This window comes from Oncorhynchus kisutch, linkage group LG8 (genome assembly GCF_002021735.2).
Source record: "Oncorhynchus kisutch isolate 150728-3 linkage group LG8, Okis_V2, whole genome shotgun sequence".
Lineage (NCBI taxonomy): Eukaryota > Metazoa > Chordata > Actinopteri > Salmoniformes > Salmonidae > Oncorhynchus > Oncorhynchus kisutch.
Window position 1 is genome coordinate 37901159 of NC_034181.2, and position 26475 is coordinate 37927633.

At 41.4% G+C, this 26475-nt stretch overlaps 1 protein-coding gene across 2 annotated transcripts; it reads right to left on the reverse strand.

Moving 5' to 3' along the window:
• Positions 1-26168, reverse strand: LOC109895722 (lysosome membrane protein 2). Of its 2 annotated transcripts, XM_020489654.2 has the most exons (13): positions 25293-26168; positions 15661-15818; positions 15202-15349; positions 13801-13995; positions 12454-12545; positions 11977-12096; positions 11302-11480; positions 9238-9356; positions 8226-8299; positions 8053-8104; positions 7674-7826; positions 6796-6843; positions 1-4140 (listed from the first exon to the last, which is right to left on the reverse strand). In XM_020489654.2, exons 1-13 carry the CDS (start codon positions 25413-25415, stop codon positions 4003-4005), a joined length of 1599 nt encoding a protein of 532 aa, XP_020345243.1. In that variant the 5' UTR covers positions 25416-26168; the 3' UTR covers positions 1-4002. The 2 variants fall into 2 exon arrangements, with proteins under 2 accessions (XP_020345243.1, XP_020345244.1); XM_020489655.2 differs by lacking the exon at positions 6796-6843 and having other exon boundaries at positions 25293-25809.
• Between the last annotated feature and the right edge of the window lie 307 nt (positions 26169-26475).

Consider the following 26475-nt stretch of genomic DNA (forward strand, 5'->3'; position numbering starts at 1 on the left):
TTAAAATTTAAAACAGTATTTAATGGTAATGTTGGTATCGTGTTAAAAGCAAAACACAGCCATCAACTGTATTCTTTGCTACTTTATTTATTTTTTGGCAAATACACTAAAAATGTTTACAAAAGCATTGTATAAACATTTGTGCAGTGTAAATTATCAAAACTAATGTATATTACATTTGAAATAGTTTTTCACCCAACATGACGATTGTCATTTTCAGCAGCAAAAAACTTAAACTCAGAAGTAACATTAAAATGTCTGTTAGATGGTGACTGAGACCTTTAGAAATGTACACAAAATGAAATGTGAAAAAAATATATACAGTTGCCACACTGCTTAACTAAATTGGTTACTTGAAAGCAATTTAAGGAAATAAAAGGATGGTATTACCGTTGTTTTTCCATGAAGGAGGGCTTCATTCATCTATGGGTTAGATTGCTTGTACACGACCCTTGTACCCATCCAGGCACTAAGGCAATCTGCTTGTACACGACCCATGTACCCATCCAGGCACTAAGGCAATCTACCTCCACATGCATACACATTATCAGCCTTCCAATAAAAAAAAAATCACTCCAGTTTGACAAAACAGTACATTGGCTGTACAAAAATGTCTACATAAGCTTATCATCCAACACACACGACCAACTAGGAATTCTCTCTAAGAACATTTGAGAGACAGAAAAATTCAATGTTCAACTGAAATGTGCTTGATGACCAAGTTGAATATTACTAAACAGAAGAAGAAAAAAAATGTTAGGAAATGAAAACGGGACCAAACAAAAAAACATACAAATTCAGAAAAACAAAGACAACATTGAACATATGGATACATAAATTGTGTCAGATTAAAAAAAACATTTAATAAAATGTATTTTTACATAACATTATATTGTTGTGTCAATACATAAAACGTATTTTTTCTCCCGCACATTAGAGCAGCATTTGTGCATAACAAGCAATACAGATCACCCCAGTCTCTTGATATTAACAATAGTTATGGAATTCTTGTCTTGTTGGGAAAAGACAACTCAAACACTGTTGTAAATACACTGCAATTGGATCCTGGCACTGTTTTAGATGGCTTGCATCTGAAATGGCACCCTATTCCCTAAACCGTGCACTGCTTTTGACCAGAGCCCTTTGGGCCCTGGCCTAAAATAGTGCACTGTATAAAAGGTATATGGTGCAATTACTATTAGGTAGGCGGTGGCACAACCGTTATCTCGGAGGAGAGTAGACACAAGCTAGAACAGATCCATGTAGGTTATCTTTGGTCACGCACAGAGGAGCGAATGGACATGAATGATTGGGTACAAAGGTGAATGGGACTAGTCAGTCAGATAGTGTCTCAGGTAAGTGTGTGTGTGTGTGTGTGTGTGCACTGTTAAGCATACAACACACATGGCTCTGGTTCAAGGTCTTATATGTTAAAGTTTAAAAAAAGGATAGTATGATATACTGTGATGATTATACAAGTACAGCCATGCTTGCACAATGCAATAATTGCCTGATAAGTACAGTAGGTTTCAAACTGAAAAGGCCTATTGTGAATTGGTTCTTGATATATAATCATGATATATAAAAATCAGGACCAGTTTATCATAGTACAGCCCAAAGCCATGTCGGACAGACGTCCTTACTGGCACAACCAAACAAACTAATACTTGAACAACTCTCCTTCATTTGTTTACTAGAGTATCCATCTAGACCTCCAGAAATAGTTTCCAGTTTTAACAACCCAAGCCATCATCACCCACAGAAACAAAACTCTCAATATGGACAATTCTTCAGCCACAATGACAAGTGAGGTCAAGTCCTCATCAGTTAACATAAGTGGGTTTAAAAACCATTATACTTGATGTTACAATTTTGCTATCTATAGTTATCTGCTAATTCCAGTAAATGACAGCAAGTTTTGGGCATTGTATCCTATGCTCAAATATTCTTAAACATTTAAGGAGTTCACAGACCAGACTTAACAATTCAGAAGAGTGATCTCAGTTTGTTGGAACAACCCTAAACAGAATATGAGCATGGATGGTTTCTCCACAGAAAAATACAAGCCCATAGGTTATGGTAATTAATTGCAGCAATAATAGATAAAGAATATTCTATCTACCTAAAAGCAAGTAACAAAGGCAAAGTGTCCATCTAGAATTACACCTCAGGAACCAATGAAAAACAACCCTGGGTCAAACCACTGAAATACACCGAAGGACCATTGCATTTTACATAGTCCCCAAAAAATACAGGGCAAGTAATTTTTTTGGAAAGTGCAGGAATCACATTTTGAAGTTGACAATATTATGGACTTAGTACATTTTTTCCAGAAGCGACTGCCAAAAGCCTTGACACGACACAGAGACTAGTGACCAACGACAGCAACAAAAAACACCACATCAAAACATACAGTAAGACAAATAGTGATTCAAGTGTCATGTTTGTCTGAATACCTGAAGCTCCTTGGCTAGCCAGTTGACTCTGTTCGACATAACATGCACAGCAGAAGCAGTGTGCAGGGCCTGACCGTTTATTCTAGAACTTAGTTGTTTTCTTTACAGGGCACCCATCGGTCTTCAACGTGACATGCACCAAATACAACAGGTGTTGTATTACAGTGAAACGCCTACTTACGAGCCCTTTCCCAAAAATGCAGTGTTAAAACACACAACTGTAAATACAAGTAGTATAATATGCTTCTAGCAGGGTACAGTCTATGTGAAGACCTGTTACCTTATGAGGACTGTATTAGCAATCCAAATTGTGCTTATTCTAAGTATCAGTGCAGACACACAACGTGGGTCGACACTTAAAATTAAAAAGTGTTTTAGGCACACCTTTGACTACTTGCTGGATTAGGTCAGAGGTAGCCTAACATTTCCCCATTACGCATGTACAACTAAGATATCCAGCTTTTTACCACATCCACATGAAGAATCAACACACTGAACAATTGTAAGGCAGAAAGTAGGTTCAAGTCTCCCTTGTAATGTAGGTTTTTTCTTCCATTTTGAATATTAGATGAAGGTTTATGGTATATCTACTTCGGCTATAGGTACAATCCCCTAACACCACATAATGGGAAAAGCAGCTATCTACTAATGTCTTATCTTCTGAGGACATTGACATGTCTTCAAAAAGGCTTCCAAAAATGTCAATATGTAAAAAATAAATTAAAAAAAAGCGAAATCTCTCGGTTGTCATACTACACAGTGCCTGCATCAAGAAAATGTAACCCATAGTCCAATCAAAACTGGACACTACAGTGTAAGACATGCACACAGTCACAAATTCTGTTTGATGACAACTTGGGTATGTGATTGCTCAACATAATATGAATAGTTTGGCTCAGTTCATTTCTTTTTTTTTTTCTTCTTTCCCTTCTATAGTTTTTTTCTCTACAAAACGGATATGGTAAGGAAGTACACAGTTTTGTTAGCAAACCCACATTCTGAGTCACTGAAAACTCAGTTACAGGGAGGGAGGGAATAGTACTGGTCATACTATTTAACTTAAGGAGCAAAGGTTTTAATCTGTTGGCTTGTTTTGGAGGTAACCTCACAAACACCGTTACAAAGAAATGTTAGAGGACCTTCTGATCTTCATTGTTCAGGTAAATACTACGGTCAGTCAGTGCTCTTTGCGCCCTGTTGGAAGGCTGATAGTGGTGCCTCAGTGGTTGTTAATCATTGAGAATACTGACTAATATTCTACTTCAAAGTGCAGAAAATACTCACAAAACCTATTGTCCTGGCTGAGATAACTAGTGTTGGGTCATGAAATCAGCGGTGAGCTCGACAGAAAAAAGACAAGTGACATTAGTAGTAGACCGGAGATGTTGTTTTGCACTATGGCAGGAAGAAAGGCCATGCTCAGCAGGAGAGTAGGACAGTCCCCAAAAGTGAAACCCCATGTCCGCACTGCAAAACCCTGCCTTGGTTATAATACCGCTGCTCCACCAGGCTGCTCCACCTGCCCCTCCACACACTGCAGCCTCCATCAACACTTCTGAGCCTCCACAGGAGACATGGCGATGTAGGAGCCGTTCCTCATTGGCTGGTTGGTGTGGTTGTTTTCTGATGGTTCAACCTCTGGTTTGTCGCTGACTTGAGTGTAGGCAGTGTCGTCTTTTGCCGTCTGAAGAGGGAAAAACATTTTGTAAAGGTCATAATAATCCCACCATGAAAACAACACCCATTTATATACGTATAACTAAATTGGAAAAATTTTACACATGAAAATGAAATGTTTAATGCAATGTTATAGAATAAACTAATTGTGGATATATCATGAATCATATATCATAATGTCACTGTACAAACCAACAAACCCAAAATATTTTTCAACTTAAAGAACAAATATAATATGAAGCAGGAATGAGATAGATATACACTAAACAAAAACATAAATGCAACATGTAAAGTGTTGGTCCCATGTTTCATGAGCTGAAATAAAAGATCCCAGAAATGTTCCATACGCACAAAAAGCTTATTTCTCTCAAATGTTGTGCTCAAATTTGTTTATGTCGCTGTTAATTAGCATTTCTCCTTTGCCAAGATAATCCAGCCACCTGACAGGTGTGGCATATCAAGAAGCTGATTAAACAGCATCATTACACAGGTGCAGCTTGTGCTGGGAACAATAAAAGGCAGCTCTAAAATGTGCAGTTTTGTCACACAACACAATGCCACAGGTGTCTGAAGTTGAGGGAGTGTGCAATTGGCATGCTGACTGCAGGAATGTCCACCAGAGCTGTTGCCAGATAATTGAATGTACATTTTTCTATCATAAACCGCCTCCAATGTCATTTTAGAGAATTTGGCAGTATGTCCAACCAGCCTCACAACCATAGACCACGTGTATGTTGTTGTGTGGGTGAGCGGTTTGCTGATGTCAACGTTGTAAACAGAGTGGCCCATAGTGGTGTTATGGTACGGGCAATCTTAAGCTATGGACAACGAACACAACTGCATTTAATCAATGGCAATTTGAATGCACAGTGATACCATGACGAGATCCTGAGGCACGTTGTCATGCCATTCATCCACCACCATCACATGTTTCAGCATGATAATGCACGGCCCCATGTTGCAACGATCTGTAAACAATTCCTGGAAACCATCACATTACATGTCAACTTGGCACAGCCATTGAAGAGGAGTGGGACAATATTCCACAGGCCACAATTAACAGCCTGAGCAACTCTATGCGAAGGAGATGTGTCGCGCTGCATGAAACAAAATGGTGGTCATACCAGACAATGACTGGTTCTGATCCACACCCCTAACTTTTAAATTTTTTAAGTACTCTGATCAACAGATGCATCTGTAGACCGTCATGTGAAACCCATATTAGGGCCTTATGAAATCATTTAAATTGACTGATTTCCTTATACGATCTGTAACAACTTGAAATTGTTGCATGTTGCAATTATATTTTTGTTCGGTGTATGCATGCATATATACTTAACAAAATTATAAATGCTAAATATAAACAATTTTTGTTATCTTTTATTTCAGCTCATGAAAAATGGGACCAACACTTTACATTGCGTTGCGTTTATATTTTTGTTCAGTATATACACACAAAGCATGTGGACACCCCCTCAAATTTGTGGATTCAGCTAAGTCAGCCACACCAGTTGCTGACAGGTGTATAAAATTGAGCACACAGCCGTGCAAACCTCCATAGGCAAACATTAGCAGTAGAATGGGCTAACTGAAGAGCTCAGTGACTTTCAACGTGGCACCGTCATAGGATGCCACCTTTCCAACAAGTCAGTTCGTCAAATTTCTGCCCTGCTAGAGCTGCCCCGGTCAACTGTAAGTGCTGTTATTGTGAAGTGGAAACATAGCGCACAAAAATTGTCTGTCCTCGATTGCAACACTCACTACACAGTTCCTAACTGCCTTCGGAAGCAACGTCAGCACAAGAACTGTTAGTCGGGAACTTCAAATTAGTTTCCATGGCCGAGCAGCCTCACACAAGCCTACGATCACCATGAGCAATGCCAAGTGCTGGCTGGCGTGGTGTAAAGCTCGCCACCATTGGACTCTGGAGCAGAGGAAACATGTTCTCTGGAGTGATGAATCACGCTTCACCATCTGGCAATCCAACGGACAAATCTGGGTTCGGCAGATGCCAGGAGAACACTAGCTGCCCCAATGCATAGTGCCAACTGTAAAGTTTAATGGAGGAGGAATAATGGTCTGGGACTGTTTCAGGGTTCGGGCCCCTTAGTTCCAGTGAAGGGAAATCTTAATGCTACAATGACATTCTAGACGATTCTGTGCTTCCAACTTTGTGGTAACAGTTTGGGGAAGGCCCTTTCCTGTTTCAGCATGACAATGCCCCCGTGCACAAAGCGAGGTCCATTCAGAAATGGTTTGTCGAGATCGGTGTGGAATAACTTGACTGGCCTGCAGAGCCCTGACCTCAACCCCATGGAACACTTTTGGGATGAATTGGAATGCCGAATGTGAGCCAGGCCCAATCACCCAACATCAGTGCTTGACCTCACTAATGCTCGTGGCTGAATGGAAGTCTCCGCAGCAATGTTCCAACAGTGAAAATGCTTCCCAGAAGAATAGAGGCTGTTTTATGGCAGCAAAGGGGGGGGGGGACCAACTCCATATAAAATGACCATGATTTTGTAATGAGATGTTCAACGAACAGGTGTCCACATACTTGTGTGTAAAAATAATCCCTGAAGATAATTTTAAATTATAAGCAACAAGCAAGAATTGCTAACAGCTCAAAGAAAATAGCAAACGAAGCAAAATTAAGACTTACAGTAAAAGAATGAAAAGCTTCAGTAAAATCAATACGTTTTACTTCATTCTAAAACAGAAAGGAAAAAAAGGGGAGGGGTTACAGAAATGTTTTATCATAATACGTTAACTATACAGTTCTTACAGCTTTATTTGATAAAACAAGCTTTATCTGAATACTTTAAAATACCAATTCTGTCTGTGATGTGAACTCCTACTTTGTTCCTCAGCATGAACATGCCGGCAGGCCGATATCTGTTTTGTTGAACCACGTGGGGAAGATACTAAGATAACTCTTATCCGAGTCATGACTGATGGGTGGGGAATGGGGTCATGCACAAGGGGTCAGAACGACTAACCAAGACAAACACAGATAAGTGTTGAAAGTACACTGGCTAACCTACAGGATTACTAGAGTTCAGTGCCTGTACGTCACTGTAGACTGTCATCATTGTGACTTGTCTGCCAATGAGGAACTGCTCAATTCAGATGTATACTTCCTGTTCTGACCTCAGTGGTTTCAATTGTTAGAAAGGCCAGCCGGAATAACATTTGATACAGACATTATAGGAGGTAGGACATGCTGACCATGTGAGTTTTATCATGTAAGTAGTTAGAGGTTACCCCCAGTCACCAGACCAGTGATGTTAATATAGAAGTATAAATGGTCTATAAACAGATAAACATTGAACAAAGCTAACATTAAACCTTTGTTGTGACATTGCACCACTATAGACTAATAACCACTTATGGAATCCTTCACCACAACTGACATTGTGAGTGAAGTGCCCAATTTTAAATTAAAAATGTACAATTTACACTATATTTCAGAAGAAGCCAATGAATATTCTTGTTTGGGGTGTCCTGGGAGTAAGTGCAGGGGTAGAGGGGAGGTCTTACCTTCTTCTGGCGAGACCTGCAGACCAGGAGGACGAAGACTACGAGCAGGATGGCACCCATGCCCACGATGAGCAGAGGGAAGTTGGACACCAGGGTCACGATGAGCAGCAGGGTCCTCATCTGGGTAGCAGAGTCATCGTCGATAGTGGCCGTCTGGGGGAGGTCACTACGGTTATCAACCCGTCTTTACTATTTAATTAACTGGTGTGAGATGCTGCAAACCAGTTATTAACTAGTCTTAATAATAGACCAGTAATAAAGGATTTTCTCTGGCAAAATTTTGAAACTTCATTTGACATTCCTAGGCTGCACGTGAGGCAGACTGAATTTCACAAAATAATGGAGAGAGAGAGAGAGGGAGGGAGGAGATATGTCTTACCTCATTGACAAACATGATAGGGAAAATTGTAACGTTTAGATGTTTGGTTTTGCTGAGGAAGAGAAAATGTAATGAGGACAAGGTTCAACAATGGGTCTTCTCATCCTTCATACGAATCGAGTGGGAAAAGAGCAGGCTTCAAAGTGTGTAAAACTGTTCTGGTCTTTACTTACGGAAAGCCTGGAACTCTGTTCAAAATTATATTGAGCTGGGCTCTCTTGCAGGCACGGATGGGGACCCCAGTGGTCTAGAAATACAAAATAAAATATTCTTTAAAATGCAGTTACATCTTGTCCTTTCCGATATGGAGACAGCTTATTTTAATAATCCACTGGTACTTCATAAAACACACAAATGCAAAAAATGTCACATGGCTATTAAATACGGTCTATTTATAATCAGATTGAGACGATGTAATCAGTATACTCCGTGGCCAGTTTATTAGGTACACCAACCCGTTCATGACAATGGTTCGCTCCTACACAGTGAGTCACATGGCCGTGGTTTGCTATATAAAGCAGGCAAACAAGCATTCAGTTACTGTTTCGATTAAACGTTAGAATGGGCAAAACGAGTAACCTAGGTGACTGAGCGTGGTATGGTCGTCGGTGCCAGGTGCGCCAGTTCCAGAATCTCAGAAACGGACGGCCTCTTGGGATTTTCACACACGACAGTGTCTTGGGTTTACCGAGAATGGTGCAACAAGCTAAACACATCCAGTCAGCAGCAGTCCTGTGGGCAAAAACAGCTTGTTGATGAGCGAGGTCTAAGGAGAATGGCAAGAATCGTGTAAGCTAACAGGCGGGCCAAACAGGAACACAAATCCCAGTTGCTGTTGTGTCATGTTGATGGCAGAGTCAGGATTTGGCGTAAGCAGCGTGAGTCCATGGCCCCATCCTGCCTAGTGTCAACGGTACAGACTGGTGGAGTTGGTGTGGGGAGTGTTCTCCTGGCACATGTTTGGTCCCTTGATACCAATTGAGCAAAGTTTGAACGCCATGGTGCATCTGAACATTGTTGCTGACAAGATGCATCCCTTCGTGGCTAAAGAGGGGTCCGACCCGATACTAGATGGGTGTACCTAATAAACTGGCCACTGAGTTTAGGGCCCATAACAAATCCCACATATTGGCCTTATGACATACATACATGCATACATACGTTAGATAAAATGTTTGTTCATACTGGATTAAGGTCAAGGTAAGTCTCATGCTCCTCCTTGTTGGGGCTCAGTCCTTCAACAGCATTAATGTACATGGCATCGGCCTGATAGAAGTGAGGGAATGACACCACGATAGGGGCACCTATGGACAAGAGGAAGGAGATGGGGGTAAAACATGTGGCCCAGTGCAGTCAAAAATTGTCTGTGTTTTATATACATCTCCACTCTGAGGTTGGAATAATACTATGAAATTGTGAAAATTATGATAATGCCCTTTAGAGTAAGAGCTGTCTGAAAAGAGCACCTGAAATTTCAGCCTGTTTTTGTTGGATGGAATTTTGGCCTGCCTGGTGAAATCACCTGGTGCTAAATTTGTTAGACTAATAAGAGAGTTCCAAACCTCTCTACCAATAACAGCACCTTTTTTTTCTCTCCCCACTCAGACCACTACCAGACGGTCCTAGCAAAATTCTTGCTTGAGAAATTGCTCTTTGCCAAGAGGCTATTTGTTTCTTTTTTACCATTTTAATTGAAAACAAATTGTGTACAGTTGTGTACTTAATTGTTACCCAGAAATGATTTGACATTGAGAAAGGCTGTATTGGACCTTAGAGACAAAAATAAAACACGAGCAACCAATATGATCAACTAACCTATATCCTTATGGACTGCCATCAGGGAGGATTAAGCAAAACAAAGTCAAATGTTTGAAAACTGAGGAAAATGAAATATCTTAAAAGGAAATATCATGGACAGATGTGAGATATTGCTAATGTCTGCTATCTGATATTATAACCCAAGCACAGAGACAGCAGAACAGATAGCAAAAATATGTGTAGAGTTCTTCCTTGCTATTGGAAAGGCAGCCCATACCGGACAGGTTCTGATAAGCCATTGGAAAGGCAGCCCATACCGGACAGGTTCTGATAAGCCATTGGAAAGGCAGCCCATACCGGACAGGTTCTGATAAGCCATTGGAAAGGCAGCCCATACCGGACAGGTTCTGATAAGCCATTGGAAAGGCAGCCCATACCGGACAGGTTCTGATAAGCCATTGGAAAGGCAGCCCATACCGGACAGGTTCTGATAAGCCATTGGAAAGGCAGCCCATACCGGACAGGTTCTGATAAGCCATTGGAAAGGCAGCCCATACCGAACAGGTTCTGATAAGCCATTGGAAAGGCAGCCCATACCGAACAGGTTCTGATAAGCCATTGGAAAGGTAGCCCATACCGAACAGGTTCTGATAAGCCATTGGAAAGGTAGCCCATACCGAACAGGTTCTGATAAGCCATTGGAAAGGCAGCCCATACCGGACAGGTTCTGATAAGCAGACAGTGAAACCATGGCTGTTTTTCATAACCCAAGAGAAAAACCATTTCTTTGAGGTCATAATGACCATTCTGAAGTTCCACAAGGTACTACCTCAGAGACACAATAGAATGTGTTCCATTTCATTATGTGGCACAACTTGAGTGAGTTAACAACCCTCACTAAGGAATATGGAAACGACTCAAAACTGCAATATCTGACAAACGGAATTCAAACTGACAAAAGTAATTAACAAGGGCCGTAGTTCACTTCTAGGCCCGGAGATGACTCCGTCATAACAGCATCCAGACTGTTGAACTTTCTCTGCTGCACCACACCGTGAATGCGGATGTTTAACACATATACAGTACAGGACTTAAAAAGGCATCTACCCACGAGAATTAAGGGTTACAGCAGGGCATTTATATGCCATGTGTTTGTACATGGATTGTTTTAGGAGAGGAAATCATTTCGAGATTAGCCGTATCCTAACCCTGAAGTCCACAGCTATGCAGGCAATTCAAGTGTTTTATAGCCCTCATCCAGAGTTAATCATTCACCATCTACACAATTGTAAAATCTGGATAGTCAAACATGGGAAATTTCTGATATTTACTGCAGCTGGAAGCGCAACTAGAACTGGATTGACTGGGGTATTCTTTTCAGTCCAAAACAATAGGTTATGTTGTTAGTCAACTCAAACAGTGGGTAAGTGGGGGGGTGCATGCTTTGTTATGCAAACCAGGGTTGCAACAGGGTGATGAACCGTCTCGTACCTTCTCGGCAAACACTGACTTTAAGCACCCCGGTGCCAAGGCAGTCCCCAGCTGGTACACAGAAGCCGGCGTTGGTAGGGTTCTCCTTAGGACTCTGCAGGACATCATGTGGAGGGGCGAAGCGGTAGGCTGGGATGCCCTTCACTTCCACATCCTCAACATAAGCCAGGTGGATAGACCTGGAACACAGGGAGAAGTGGGAATAAGGATATGGACACAAGACGTGTAGTAGGACTTTCTCATTATATCAGCATTATGGCAGGAATTTGAAACTCTTCATTCAGTTCTACATGTCATTTCCAGAGAAGAGTGTGAGGTCGGAGGTCTCAAATGTGTCACATACCGTGCTGAGCAGTGGTTAACTATGAGAAGATAAAGTGCAACTGTTTTGACTGAGTCAAAGCTTCCTTTTCATATCATGTGCCGTTTTCCCAGTTTCTCCTCACGCATCGTGGTGTTGGTTGGGCCATGCTCAGCTCACACTTGTTTACCATGATCAGGGCGAGACGTCTTCTACAGTGGTTTATCAGTCTGATAGGGATACGAGTCTGTCGTTTCCAAGAATTCCTGGTTGTCACCTAAACCACAGCCCCTCTTTGTACTTGCTACTTTGACTGTAAACATAAATCATAGACTACCGATAATACAAGATTTGGAGATATGACTGTGACGTACCTGCAGAGGTCAGCAGCGAAGATGTACAGCAGCTCTTTCCTGGACAACAGAGGGTGGAACACACTGCCATCCGTGCCGTTTATCATGTTGCTCTGGTTAGAGGACCACCACGACATTTCACTGTTGATAGGGGAAAGGTAGGGGAAAGGTAGGGGAAATGTTAGACATCAAGAGGACGCATTTGTCTACATAAGGTTATTCTAACATAACGGAACCAAATATTGATTCCATTTAAACTGCCTGGAAGCCATTAAACATAACATTTTGCAATCTGCTCTGTCATGACAGGGAGCAACTGGGAATAACCTTGGACTTTGAATACTTGAATTGGACAGATACCAAGTCATCCCTGTTCATTGAGTAAACCCAATGGCCGGGGCAAGGACCAAAAAGCTAAATTATGACATGAGAAACTTTCTTGTTATCCATTAATCACAACAACACGAAGGAAGAAAAACAGAGGAAAAGGGTCCCTACGTCAGCCCGTTCCATGTGTCTATTCTGCCATATTCCATATAGTCCCGTTCGCCAGTCAGGAACACAAACTCTCCTTCGTCAGTTCCATTTTTCTGGGAGGATAGAGAGAGCAACAATAGTTCAGCGAGACTGTCTTATCAAAACAAACACATCCAACAAACAGGGGGACAGCAGACAGGTACAGAATTAGAAACAGACAAACAAGCAAAGTTAAATTTAGAACATCTTCCTTTATTGCTGTTAAGTGAATTGGGAAGTAATTTCTGTGTTTAAAGTGGCTGGTTGTCGTTGTTGGAAATGTACTGACGAGGAATATTGTGCTCTAGAGGCTCAAATAAAAATGCCACCATTACTGTAGCCTGCCCATCCAGTTCTGTTTTCTCTTTCTCATAATACAGTTTTCTAGGGAGTAGGTTTGGGCGATGTACCGTTTATACTGGGGTATTTCTAAATACGGTATGCTTTTCAATACCATTTTAAAAAACAGGGGGGGGGGGGGGGGGGGTGCTACGCCACTGCTTATAACTAGATTTATAACTATAAGAAATCTAAGATTTCTAAGTATGGAATGATTCATACCCTCATGTCAAATAAAATATATCCAGCTCAGGGCTCCAGTTTTGCATTTGATTTGCTAACTTGCTAGCTAAGTGGCTAGATGTCAAGATCAAGCTTCTTGGTTACAGCAGAGGCATTCAACCTCCTGGATCAAGATCCCCATTGCCTAAATTGTTTTGTGTGCACTTCCAGTAATACCCCGGTATGGTACAGAAACGATATGATAGTATGTAAATATGGACAGCGCCCAACCCTAATGGGCAACATTAAGACTCAGTAAGATTGCCAAACTAACAATAAGAAGTCCCTTCCAGATAAACGCTTTGACAGTTGAGATTTGAACGTTTAGGTCCAGGTAAAATTCTACCCGTCTACTTCTTTCTATGATTTTCCAAAAAATGCACTGAACTTGTTTATTAAATCGGACTGTTTGCTTTTTATTGAGTGAGGCAGAATAGCAGACACAAGTCTCCAAAGCCCCAGAAAAAGAGGAACTAAGCAAGCTTCCTCAGCATATTGTCATTTTCACTCTCATCATGTGATGACCCCACAATACCTCATCCCCGTCTCTCAATCTCTACTAACAGCCGTCAGGTCCGATGACTACAGGATTTATCGAGCAATGTCAACACTTCTATTAAAATCACAATTTCAAGACCGGCCATTAGCAAGGCTATACCTTTAGTGAATGACTGGATTAACAAGGACCAGCTCTGAACTGTAATCTGAGTGACCATATGGTTTATTACAGTATTTCAAGGTTTTTACTGAATACAAACAGTGCTTTACCTTCCACATCAGTCCAAACATCTCGTCCACCTCTGGCTTCATGGCGTGGATTTTGGAGAGCAGGGGGTCCTTGAAGCCCCATAGCACCTCATGAACGGTGCGGGTCATGAAGATTTCCACACCGATGGAGTTCATCCACATGGAGACGAAGGTGCGCAGCAGGAAAGAGTAGGAGTTCAGTTCGTTCATCACCGCCTGTCCAAGGAGAGGAGAGGAGAGGAGAGGAGAGGAGAGGAGAGGAGAGGAGAGGAGAGGAGAGGAGAGGAGAGGAGAGGAGAGGAGAGGAGAGGAGAGGAGAGGAGAGGAGAGGAGAGGAGAGGAGAGGAGAGGAGAGGAGAGGAGAGGAGAGGAGAGGAGAGGAGAGGAGAGGAGAGGAGAGGAGAGGAGAGGAGAGGAGAGGAGAGGAGAGGAGAGGAGAGGAGAGGAGAGGAGAGGAGAGGAGAGGAGAGGAGAGGAGAGGAGAGGGTTAGAGATCATAGGCACTATGCAACACAACCATCACCAACATTTGTAAGTCCATAGCTTTTGTTGCCATCTGGTCTGGTCCTTGTCATTGGAAATTGGATGAAGTCCACAAAAGTGTCTGTGATAAAGTAACAAGCTTATAGGAACAAGTCACCATGATGTCATAATACGGCGTTTAGCATAATGCTTGGAAAGTCTACTGGAATGATGCAGTAAAGCAGGGTTATCAAAATTTCATGGAGGCCCAAGTGTCTGGTTTTTATTTTTTCCTTTAAATTAAGCCCTACACATCCTGGTGAGGGGAGTTCCTTTCTAATTAGTGACCTTAATTCACCAATTAAGTACAAGGGAGGAGCGAAAACCCGCAAACACTCGGCCCTCAGTGGAATGAGTTTGATACTTCAGCAGTAAAGGAATGTCAGTACATTGTTATAGTGGGTATACTGAAACTCTCGAAAGGTTAAAGTTGACCAAAACAAAACAGCTGTGGAATGATTCACACCCTCATGTTTCTATGTGTTCTTAGAAAGGCGCTGCACCATAGTTTATAATAATGATTAGGTGGGTGCTTACATTTGTCCTATTTCACATACGTACAAGTGTGAATTGGAATGTGTTTTTTGCATATCCCACTCTCCCCTTGAAGACCCTCTCGGAGAGTGGGGTCATGGCCAGGGATCAGCCATTATTGAATGCGTCCCTGGAGCCTTGCTCAAGGGCACACCGGCAGATTTGTTTTACCTAGTTGGCTCGGGATTCGAACCAGCGACCTTTCAGTTACTGACCCAATGCTCTTAACCACTAGTTAATCTGCAGCCCAACACACTGTATTGCGGATATACCATGTCCATGGCAGCTAAGATAAAGTGCATATGTGAAGACTACAAGTATGTAGAGGTAACAAGCAGAGACCAAGAGACACACACACTAACTCACCACAGCTGGGATGTTGACTGTCCTCAGAATGTCGACCTCTGGATTACCCCGGGACTTCTCTGGGACGAAGACAAAGCTTTTGGGGTTCAGGGCATAAACCTTGGTTCCGTTTTCGAGGAAAGTCACATTTTCCCTGGGCCTGTATTCCCTGTTATGGAAAGGTGTGAGTAGAAAGGTTGTCATTCCAAACAAATATCCTCCCCCCTCCCCCATATGACTTTCCCAAGACCTGCATCGCCAGCTTCCCATGATCAAACAAACAGATCATAAAACAAATACATAGTGGACCGAATCTGAACTTGAGATATACACACGAAAAACAAATATTAGCAATAACCTTTCATTGGTATCGATATAGGAGTTCCACTGAAGTCTGAGTTACGAGTGTTGATCTCAAGCCCTTTGTGAACTGAGGCCATCTCATTTGAAAGGAGAGCAGTGAGTGTGTTGTCAACCTACCTGTAAGTATAAGGTCCAATCTGGGTGACAGCTGCCTTGCCCCCTGCTAAGAACACTTCAGGGTTGGTCACGTTGAAGAAGTAATACTCCATGTAGACTGGAGGTGGTGGGTTCTTCCACGACTCAAATACTCGGCTCGCCTCAGTCAAGGTCAATTCCTACAACAACAACAAAAAGAGAGAGAAATACAGTTAATGATGGAGGACAGACCAAAACAACAATGATATCTCCAAGCATAATTTGTTTACAGTAGTACATTCCACAGGGATAGAAAGCTATTTAGCCTAAAAATGCAATTTAAAACCATTTCATTCATTTCTTAACTAAGGATATTTTAAGCAATTACATTTTTGATTGCGGCAGCATCATCCACCAACAATCCTTCTCAGGTTATGCCAGGAGAGAGCACACACTGCAATTAATGTAGTGTACACCCTATGCCAACACACCAAAACAGGGTAAGGGGGGAAGGTCCTTCACAGCTGAATAACTGTCATTACAAGCAGAAAACCTGAGTGAAAACTGCCCAGGGGGAGTCTCTGTCGACTTCAGCAGGATGAGAACGATATTTGCATTTTGCTCAGGACAATCTTCAAAAAGCCTAAATTACTACCCACAATAGTGGCAGCATGACAGTTTGAATAGACAATATGGACTAGCATCACTGTCCTATTAGTCATCATCTGAATACAGGAAAGTGGTTAAAGTTAGCCATCATGCCTGGACTAGAAAAGACAGTAGCGTCAACAAGGTAATTCAACTGTAATTAAAACTAACGCAGTGACATTCAACACTTTTGAATGAATGAATGAAGCGTGTTGAAACATGGTTGTCAAATCTGAAGAGCAAATTACTGTTAAGCGGTCTGTTGATCCATAAAATACTGGTAAGTACTCGACGCCAATAGGGCCTACCGTAAAGAGATATCGGTATTACTAACTTCAAGTGAGAAATTTCTCACTTCCCCCGTCCTTTATGTAAGGGGTTCCTGATTGCTTTCTCTGTCCTCTGAGTAAAGTGAGGTGTACTTGGGAATGGCCTTTACCATCATTCACACAGCTCACTCAGCTGAAGTCTCAGAGAAGCTCAGCGAAGCTCGGTGATTGAAAGAGGATGTTTATTTTAAGGTGTGGCCCAACAGGGATGCACAAAAACTCTTGTTTCCTGTCAAGACTTTTGTGCAACCATGATATAAGATGGTAGAATGACTCATTACAATGGAGGTGCATACTCCCTATGGAGTCTTAAATGTTAGAACAGTATTTTGGCTCATACACACACACACACACACACACACACACACACACACACTATACAACTGGGCCAAAGGTGAGAACACCCTAGCTAGAGCACTGAACTGGGGGGCTTACTCCTCAGGGGAAAAACAGAAGCCTATTACTTCATTTAGACTCCAGTCAGTTATGATCATGTTTAAAAACTTTGAGCGGGCATATTGCAGCAGTGAAATAGGCTAGTTTCCAGCACAAGTCTTGTAAACAGGGTTCTAATAAAAAGTTAGGAGCACAACTAGGGATGCACGATATATTGGTGAACATATCGGAATCGGCTGATACGAGCTACAAATGCCAACATTGGTATCGGCGCGACATCAGTTTAACGCCGATGTTAAAAACCGATGTTAAAGCAACTGTGCATTCCTATATAACGTAGGTACATGACGTAATGACGGCACGTAAAATGTTGTGCTACACGTGCAGCACAGCATTCTTAACCGAGCCCACAATGTCTGCTGTGTGGATCAAGCAGTCAACAGTCATTTGAAAGAGTAATAATTTTTCAGCGAGACAACTTAAAGGCGAAATCCATTAAAGCCAAGATAATGGAATTCATTGCCCTTGACAATCAACCGTTCTCTGTCTGGGTGATGTTGGCTTTCGCCAACTGGTCAAGCACCGGTACACACACTACCAAGTGCGCTATTTTTCAGATGTTGCCCTACCGGAGTTACACAGTAAATAATTAATTATGCTTTATTACCAGCGCGGTATTGTAAACGCGTAATTCGTGGCCGGTGTTTGCTTGATTGCCGACTTTTTTGTACAGCTTTGACTGCTACTGTATCTTTTTTGACACCAAAGACCCAAATGGCGTTCCATAGTATGTACAGTGCCTTGCGAAAGTATTCGGCCCCCTTGAACTTTGCGACCTTTTGCCACATTTCAGGCTTCAAACATAAAGATATAAAACTGTATTTTTTTGTGAAGAATCAACAACAAGTGGGACACAATCATGAAGTGGAACGACATTTATTGGATATTTCAAACTTTTTTAACAAATCAAAAACTGAAAAATTGGGTGTGCAAAATTATTCAGCCCCTTTACTTTCAGTGCAGCAAACTCTCTCCAGAAGTTCAGTGAGGATCTCTGAATGATCCAATGTTGACCTAAATGACTAATGATGATCAATACAATCCACCTGTGTGTAATCAAGTCTCCGTATAAATGCACCTGCACTGTGATAGTCTCAGAGGTCCGTTAAAAGCGCAGAGAGCATCATGAAGAACAAGGAACACACCAGGCAGGTCCGAGATACTGTTGTGAAGAAGTTTAAAGCCGGATTTGGATACAAAAAGATTTCCTAAGCTTTAAACATCCCAAGGAGCACTGTGCAAGCGATAATATTGAAATGGAAGGAGTATCAGACCACTGCAAATCTACCAAGACCTGGCCGTCCCTCTAAACTGTCAGCTCATACAAGGAGAAGACTGATCAGAGATGCAGCCAAGAGGCCCATGATCACTCTGGATGAACTGCAGAGATCTACAGCTGAGGTTGTCCATAGGACAACAATCAGTCGTATATTGCACAAATCTGGCCTTTATGGAAGAGTGGCAAGAAGAAAGCCATTTCTTAAAGATATCCATAAAAGTGTCGTTTAAATTTTGCCACAAGCCACCTGGGAGACACACCAAACATGTGGAAGAAGGTGCTCTGGTCAGATGAAACCAAAATTGACATTTTTGGCAACAATGCAAAATGTTATGTTTGGCGTAAAAGCAACACAGCTCATCACCCATCCCCACTGTCAAACATGGTGGTGGCAGCATCATGGTTTGGGCCTGCTTTTCTTCAGCAGGGACAGGGAAGATGGTTAAAATTGATGGGGAAGATGGATGGAGCCAAATACAGGACCATTCTGGAAGAAAACCTGATGGAGTCTGCAAAAGACCTGAGACTGGGACGGAGATTTGTCTTCCAACAAGACAATGATCCAAAACATAAAGCAAAATCTACAATGGAATGGTTCAAAAATAAACATATCCAGGTGTTAGAATGGCCAAGTCAAAGTCCAGACCTGAATCCAATCGAGAATCTGTGGAAAGAACTGAAAACTGCTGTTCACAAATGCTCTCCATCCAACCTCACTGAGTTCGAGCTGTTTTGCAAGGAGGAATGGGAAAAATGTTCAGTCTCTCGATGTGCAAAACTGATAGAGACATACCCCAAGTGACTTACAGCTGTAATCGCAGCAAAAGGTGGCGCTACAAAGTATTAACTTAAGGGGGCTGAATAATTTTGCACACCCAAACAGTTTTATATCTTTATGTTTGAAGCCTGAAATGTGGCAAAAGGTCGCAAAGTTCAAGGGGGCCGAATACTTTCGCAAGGCACTGTATGTCTTGAAGATAATAGCAGTGACATACATACTATGGAACGCCATTTGGGTCAAAAAAGATACAGTAGCAGTCAAAGCTGTACAAAAAAGTCGGCAATCAAGCAAACACCGGCCACGAATTATGCGTTTACAATACCGCGCTGGTAATAAAGCATAATTTGTTTGACCACAACTTCTGTGGTAGCTAGCTTTAGCTTGGTACCTAGCTAGCACCAATACAACCAGCCTGAAAACAATGATCAGTAGAAACTGCAGTCATTTTCACTATTCTTATCAATGATTTAGGAATCCTTGTGAGTAAGCATTAGCTAGATTGCCACTTGTTGTTCACCTATTGAAATTTAACTTAATTTAATGAAAAGAAATAGCCAGCTACTTAACCCTGTAGCCCAAAGCTAACGTTATAATCAGCCAGCTAACTTCATCTGGCTAGTGAAGCTCGACCGGACTGGGTTATGTGTTGTGAAGCTAGCCACAATAAGGAACAATAATGGAATTTGCGGTTTGCCTTCAAACTAAAAGTATGTCAATGACAGGTTTGCAAAAGAATACAAATAGTAGAATTATGTCATACATTTATTTTGAAGGCTAACTGCAAAGTCCACTATTGCGGCTAATACTTATTGTGGCTAGCTTCACATAGATGGGTCAGACCACCATTAATCAAATAAGAATGGTCTTATAAATTAGGGTTATTTTAGACGACACCTAGCTATATAGTTCATTTAAAAATATAAAAAAATATTACATTTATATAAGTATTCAGACCCTTTACTCAGTACTTTGTTGATGCCTTTGGCAGCGATTACAGACTCAAGTCCTATTGGGTATGACGCTACAAGCTTGGCACACCTGTATTTGAAGAGTTTCCTCCAGTCTTCTCTGCAGATCCTCTCAAGCTCTGTCAGGTTGGTTGGGGAGCGTCGCTGCACAGCTATTTTCTGTTCTCTCCAGACAAGTTTGATCGGGTTCAAATCTGGGCTCTGGCTGGGCCACTCAAGGACATTCAGAGACTTGTCCCAAAGCCACTTCTGTGTTGTCTTGGCTGTGTGCTTAGGGTCGTTGTCCTGTTGGAAGGTGAACCTTCACCCCAGTATGAGGTCCTGAGCGCTCTGGAGAAGGTTTTCGTCAAGGATCTCCTGACTAGTCTCCCCGTCCCTGCTGCTGAAAAACATCCCCACAGCATGATGCTGCCACCACCATGCTTCACCGTAGGGATGGTGCCAGGTTTCTTTCAGAAGTGATGCTTGAGATTTAAACCAACAAGTTCAATCTTGGTTTCATCAGACCAGAGAATCTTGTTTCTCGTGGTCTGAGTGCGCTTAGATGCCTTTTGGCAAACTCCAAGCGGGCTGTCATGTGCCTTTTACTGAGGAGTAGCTTCCGTTTGGCCACTCACTGTACCATAAAATGCCTGATTGGTGGAGTGCTGCAGAGCTGGTTGTCCTTCTGGAAGGTTTTCCCATCTCCACAGAGGAACTCTGGAGCTCTGTCAGAGTGACCATCAGGTTCTTGGTCACCTCGCTGACCAAGGCTCTTCTCCCCCGATTGCTCAGTTTGGCCGGGCGGTCAGCTCTAGGAAGACTCTTGGTGGTTCTAAACTTCTTCAATTTAAGAATGATGGAGGTCACTGTGTGCTTGGTGACCTTCTATACTGGAGACATTTTTTGGTACCCTTCCCTAGATCTGTGCCTCGACACAATCCTGTCTCGGAACTCATGGCTTGGTTTTTCCTCTGACATGCAGTGTCAACTGTGAGACCTTATATGGATAGGTGTGTGCCTTTCCAAATCATGTCCAATCAATTAAATTTACCACAGGTGGACTCCAATCAAGTTGTAGTAACATCTCAAAGATGATCCATGCAAACAGGTTGCACCCAAGCTCAATTTCAAATCTCATAGCAAAGGGTCTGAATACTTATGTAATTAAGTATTTGCAAAAAAAATCTTCATCTGTTTTCGCTTAGTCATTATGGGGTATCGTGTGTAGATTGATTAGGGGGGAAAACTATAACCCATTTTAGAATAAGGCTGTATCATAACAAAATGTGTAAAAGGTCAAGGGGTCTGAATACTTCCCGAATGCACTGTATGTAGCATATTTGGTCTATATAAATTCTAGCTACTTTTTAAGCAAACGTTGTACTCTAGAAACTAATATTTAACCCTGTAAAAACATTTGTTTACTATAAAAAGCTAAAATGTTGATACAAAAACAGGTCATTGAAATTAAAGTCATTTGTGGAATATCACATTTCTACACGGTGTAAGAGAGCAACCTATTGAGATACATTAAATTCTACACTGATGTTAAGAGGGTACATTTTGAGTGACGACATGAGCTCTGTCGTTCATTCAATGGTATTGTCATTAATCTTCTAAAGAAGCTATCCTTTTTGCTTTCCTTCTGTGCCGCCAAATGTTCAGATGTACTGGTAAAGTAACCAGGTTGTTAGCTACAAAAGCGAGCTAATGAGGTAACATTACTGGACAAGGTGTAAACAAATGCCCATGAAGAACACTTGAGGTCTAGGGGAAGAAAAAATATATATATATATTTTGGAGGGTATTGTTGCCCTTTAAATTTCAATTGCACACCTCAAGAGGCTGGTGTTTGGCTGGCAGTGTTTCTGTACTGCATGCGCAATAGCAGAGTTTGCAACAAAAAAAAGACGACCTGATTGATACAGATCTTTATGATATAATCATTCAAAAAGGTAAGCCGACTTTACAATTAACATTTAATTTGTTATGTTTTATGAGAAAGCCTTTAGAAATGACTGTTTCAGCATCACTAACTTGCTACACAAAGTGGTCAACAGAGGCATTCTTAAGCCATTACCACTTCAGAAAGTTACAAGAAATACAGGCCGTCTTTAAAATCTAGGCTTTTGACTGAACAAATCTGCACTCACGTTTTTTTTCTCTCTAGGTCACTCGGAAACAACTGCACAGTGAAGCCTATCATTACAATAATTTTTATCTGGGGGGGTGGGATCTTTCACTGGTACTCCCAAAATAAAACATCTCGGAGCATATGTAACCAACATGGTCACACTTTAGAGCCTTGAATGTGAACCAACTCTAATTGAATAATCAATGCTGTACAGCAAATTATGATTGCTATAGAGTCAAATATCGCATTGCATTCAAGAAAAAATATCCAAGTTATTTAGGAACAAGCAACAAAAAGCCTATTTGATACTTTGAAGACATTTCCTTTTATTTTACAAGATCATTTGAGTCACCTGAATGGTGTGAATTAAAAAGTCAAGCCAAAGTAAGCTAGCTATTCCAATGCTGTGTGTTGGATTGAATGTGTTTAAAGCCAAACACTGATTGCGTACAGGATATGAGAGAGTGAGGGAAACACTAACACGCGATTCAGTCATCAGCAGTGTTCTACCAAGTTTCCAAATTTCGCAATCAGTGAAGTTTGTTCTGTTTTCTAGATTAAACTGAGTCCCTTTCAAACAGATACAATTCAAGAGTGACAGTTTCTGTGTATACAACATTTTAACTAAAACCAAGGTCTAGATTAGAAGAATTCTTGTGTTTACCAACCTTGAAAAAAAGAAGGCCACCTAAAGGCTTCCATAGACATCATGTCTACATCATTTATCTCTTAGAAATGCTTAAAGCCTTGATCTCACAAGCAAGCAGGGACAGAGGGTTGCGGTTTATCAATCTTATCATAAATCAAACTCACTATGTGCATGTAGTTGGTGGGTGGGGGTGGGTCACATGATGAGTGGTAAGGACATGAAAGCATAACAACTGTTAGGGTCACTCACAAATAAATTAAAACTTAAGCCAAAATATATGCAGGAGTTGTGGTTAGATAACTGTTCAAGATAATATGAAATTACATTCAGTGCCATATTTCTCTGGTTTTCCCCATCTATGAATTATGAAAGAAACCTGTTTGAATTCAAGTAAACAGGTTTGTCACCCATGAATTTGTTGTGAAGTTTTTTTTACTCTACCCTCCAAAATATAGTGAGGAGCAGCTGAGGGTTTCTTCCTGGAAGAGCAGTCCTCTAGACCTAGATCAGGCCAGGGCTGAAACAACAAGTTAACAGATGACTGCTGTTTGACCAAAAAATATCCTGCCGCCAGGCCAAGGAGTCCGTCAGATTCCATACGTGAATTAAACACTCCTCTCCCATCCACGCCCTTTTACCAGAAGTCCTCTAGGTAGGATACTGGGAAGTTGTTCTAAAAGTGCACCATGACATGAAACAACATCAGATCAGTTTTAGAAGTGGTACAGTTGTGGATGGACAGAACTTCTTTATTTCTTATTTCTCATTTATCTTTTCAGTCACCGGCAATGTCCACATACAACTCGGGCACTCTATTGAAAGTAAAGCGCCTGGTAGGCTGATATTTGATCATTTTTTGTTTGTTTCATTTCTTGATGTTATGTATCCTAGGTCTAGCATGACACTACCATATCCGAAATAAACACAGACGCGAATTTAACAACAGCAATTAAACTGTGGCAGGGAACATTGGGCTGTTTGTGTCTGTATACTCTCCCTGCCAGTTTGACATTTCTGCTGAGGTTCGCAGTTCCAGAAAAATAAATTGAACCTGTTCAGATCTCTAGGACATTTTTGGGGGAGATTCTTTTATAGTGTGGTATTCAACCTTGTCAGCAAAGACGGGGAAGAATGAAATGCAAAGTATTCCAAAAGGAAGCTTGACTCCGAGCCTTCACGAGCTCTCTCCCTTCCCCCCACCAATGCGTTTCCACGCACACGCCTCCCTACCCTCCTCTGACAGGATTCCTACCCTACTACAACCCCTGACTGATAAACCCAATAAGCCACTTGGGAAGCTCATATAAAACTTTAAATCCCAAATCAATTATATTGTGAGACACACATGTAGATAAGATGAATACACTGCAGTTGAAGGTGCAGCAGTTCTAATTCAAATCATCTGTATCGTGTATAATAAAGCTTGGCTAAGTATGATTTAAATGTTATTTATAGTGTGTTTATTGTACGGATGGAATAAAGCAGGTTGCTTGCTCTGAGAGCACCCATCCATGGTGATGGTCTTACCACGACGCACTGTGACATGAGCATACCCCGCATTGTAAATCTGCCAGAGATTCCATCCATAGGCTACTACAATACACTGAGTTTACATGCAGAGCTGTTCAAGAGGTTTGAATCAATGTTGCGGATTTATGAATGATAAAATGTTGCGATCCTACCACAAAAACCATCACTGGTTGGTGGTAAAAAAAAAAATGCAGCACATAAATTGGCGACCTTGGAATGCATGGTATGTTGCACTGACCCATGTTGGGTGGGCTAATGACTGGAGATGGGGATTGAGTGAACTCAATGCTGTAGCTAGCTAGCAAACATCACATTTAAAGCTCCAGCCTGGTCTCAGACTATACGTAGCATAGTAAACCGGGACACTGAAATTTGTATGATGTGTTACATTTGGTATGGTTACATAAGACAGGAGGTATAACTTCAATGTCTAGCAACCCAAAGGTTGCGTGTTCATATCTTATCACAAACAACTTTCCTACTACTTACTACTTTTTAGCTACTTTGCAACTACTTGGAATGGGAGCTAATCCATCCTCTAACCAAACTCCTAACCCCTAGCCTAGTTAACGTTAACCACCTTGCCACCTAGCGAACATTAACCACAACAAACTAGAATTTGTAATATATAAATTTTTGCAAATTCGCAACATGTACGAATTGCAATCCGTAACATATCGTACAAATTGTAATTCATAACATATCACACGAAATAATGATAAACTCCCATAAAGGCACGTTTACTATGTTACGTCTATTCCTGAGCCCAGGTTGAAAACTAGTAACGAGAAGGGATGGGAAATGTGACTCACCGTCTGCTGTTCAGTGCAAAGACAACAGACGTTAACAAGTTAAAGCCACCAGACAACAAAAAAACTATAAAATGCATGTTTGAAGTGGGAAAAAGTTACAACTCACCTTTTTAAGCCGATTGTAAATCATTGTTTGGAAGACTTGAGCCACGACCAATGCGATGCCCACTATCAGTAGATGGGCGCAGAGAATCCCAGTAGCGTAAATTGCACATGATCTCCGAGTCATGATGCTGGCCAGCTATCAAACTAGCTAATTTGGCAAATTTGAAATTATTTATAACACTAACGATAATACTGTATGTAGGTTCTGATCTTTATTTTGACTTTCTTTCCTCGAAGATAGCTGCTACTTCTCACTTTGCCTCATACTCACTACAGACAACGCTTGAAACGAATATAAAACTGCTCGTTGATATGTAGCTATCTACTCGCAAACTGTCTTCGATAATAAGAAATACTTCTACTTAGTGCTGTCAAAAAAAACTGTTATTCTGCCCATACAGTCGGTGCCTAACGGAAATCGACTGTGTTGTTCTGAGGCAGCGGGAGAAATAGCAGCTCACAGTGCAGAGGACGGGCGGAAGACCTCCACTCCCTCCTTGCCAGATTCAAATTAACTCGAACAAGGCGTCGTTTTGGTCTCTGGTGGGCGGTGGGTGTGTTAAAATCAATGACGGTATATGATGTTAAAATGTAGCGTGCTTTCCGTGTGGCTGAGGTCAATGTTTTACTTTAAAGCACCATAATAAGACAGCACAAACTAAAACACGTTCGATATGTTTGCCGTTGATTTTCTCTACATAGTTGGCTAATGATTTGTATTTGGATACGTTCAACCATGCAATGATTTTAAAGTAAACTTAAGATTCTGACAATTTTATACCAGTTCACTTTCATATGAAACTGCAAGTAATATTATGAAGTAGTGAGGCTAACAACGTGAATGTGCTGAAGGGAGCTTGTGAATGAATTGGCGTCGCATGCTCATTCACATATCACCAGCTAACTTTATAAACTGAGTGTTGAGTGTAGCCTAGGCCTACTAAAGCCACTGTTTAGCAGGGTGGCATATACTATTGCGACACTATGAAACATTTAAATAAAAAAAACAGTGCATCTGAATTGAGGAGTTAGCCAAATGAATGTATACACGATACTGCCTTCATACATGTTTAGGAGTAACCGACTGTTACTTCTCAAAATTAAATTCCGCTATATCACCTCATCGTGTCTCTTTAAATAACTACAACATAAACATGAATAATGTCTGGTTCAGAGAACCAACG

What these genes read in the sequence shown, in the direction of transcription:
- LOC109895722 (XM_020489654.2), bottom strand. Translation starts at nt 25,415, where the DNA reads ATGACTCGGAGATCATGTGCAATTTACGCTACTGGGATTCTCTGCGCC. An exon ending in GACACATGGAACGGGCTGAC is followed by an intron (nt 12,097 to 12,453) that starts GTAGGGACCCTT and finishes CCCTATCAACAG; the next exon opens with TGAAATGTCGTGGTGGTCCT. An exon ending in CTATCATGTTTGTCAATGAG is followed by an intron (nt 7,827 to 8,052) that starts GTAAGACATATC and finishes GACCTCCCCCAG; the next exon opens with ACGGCCACTATCGACGATGA.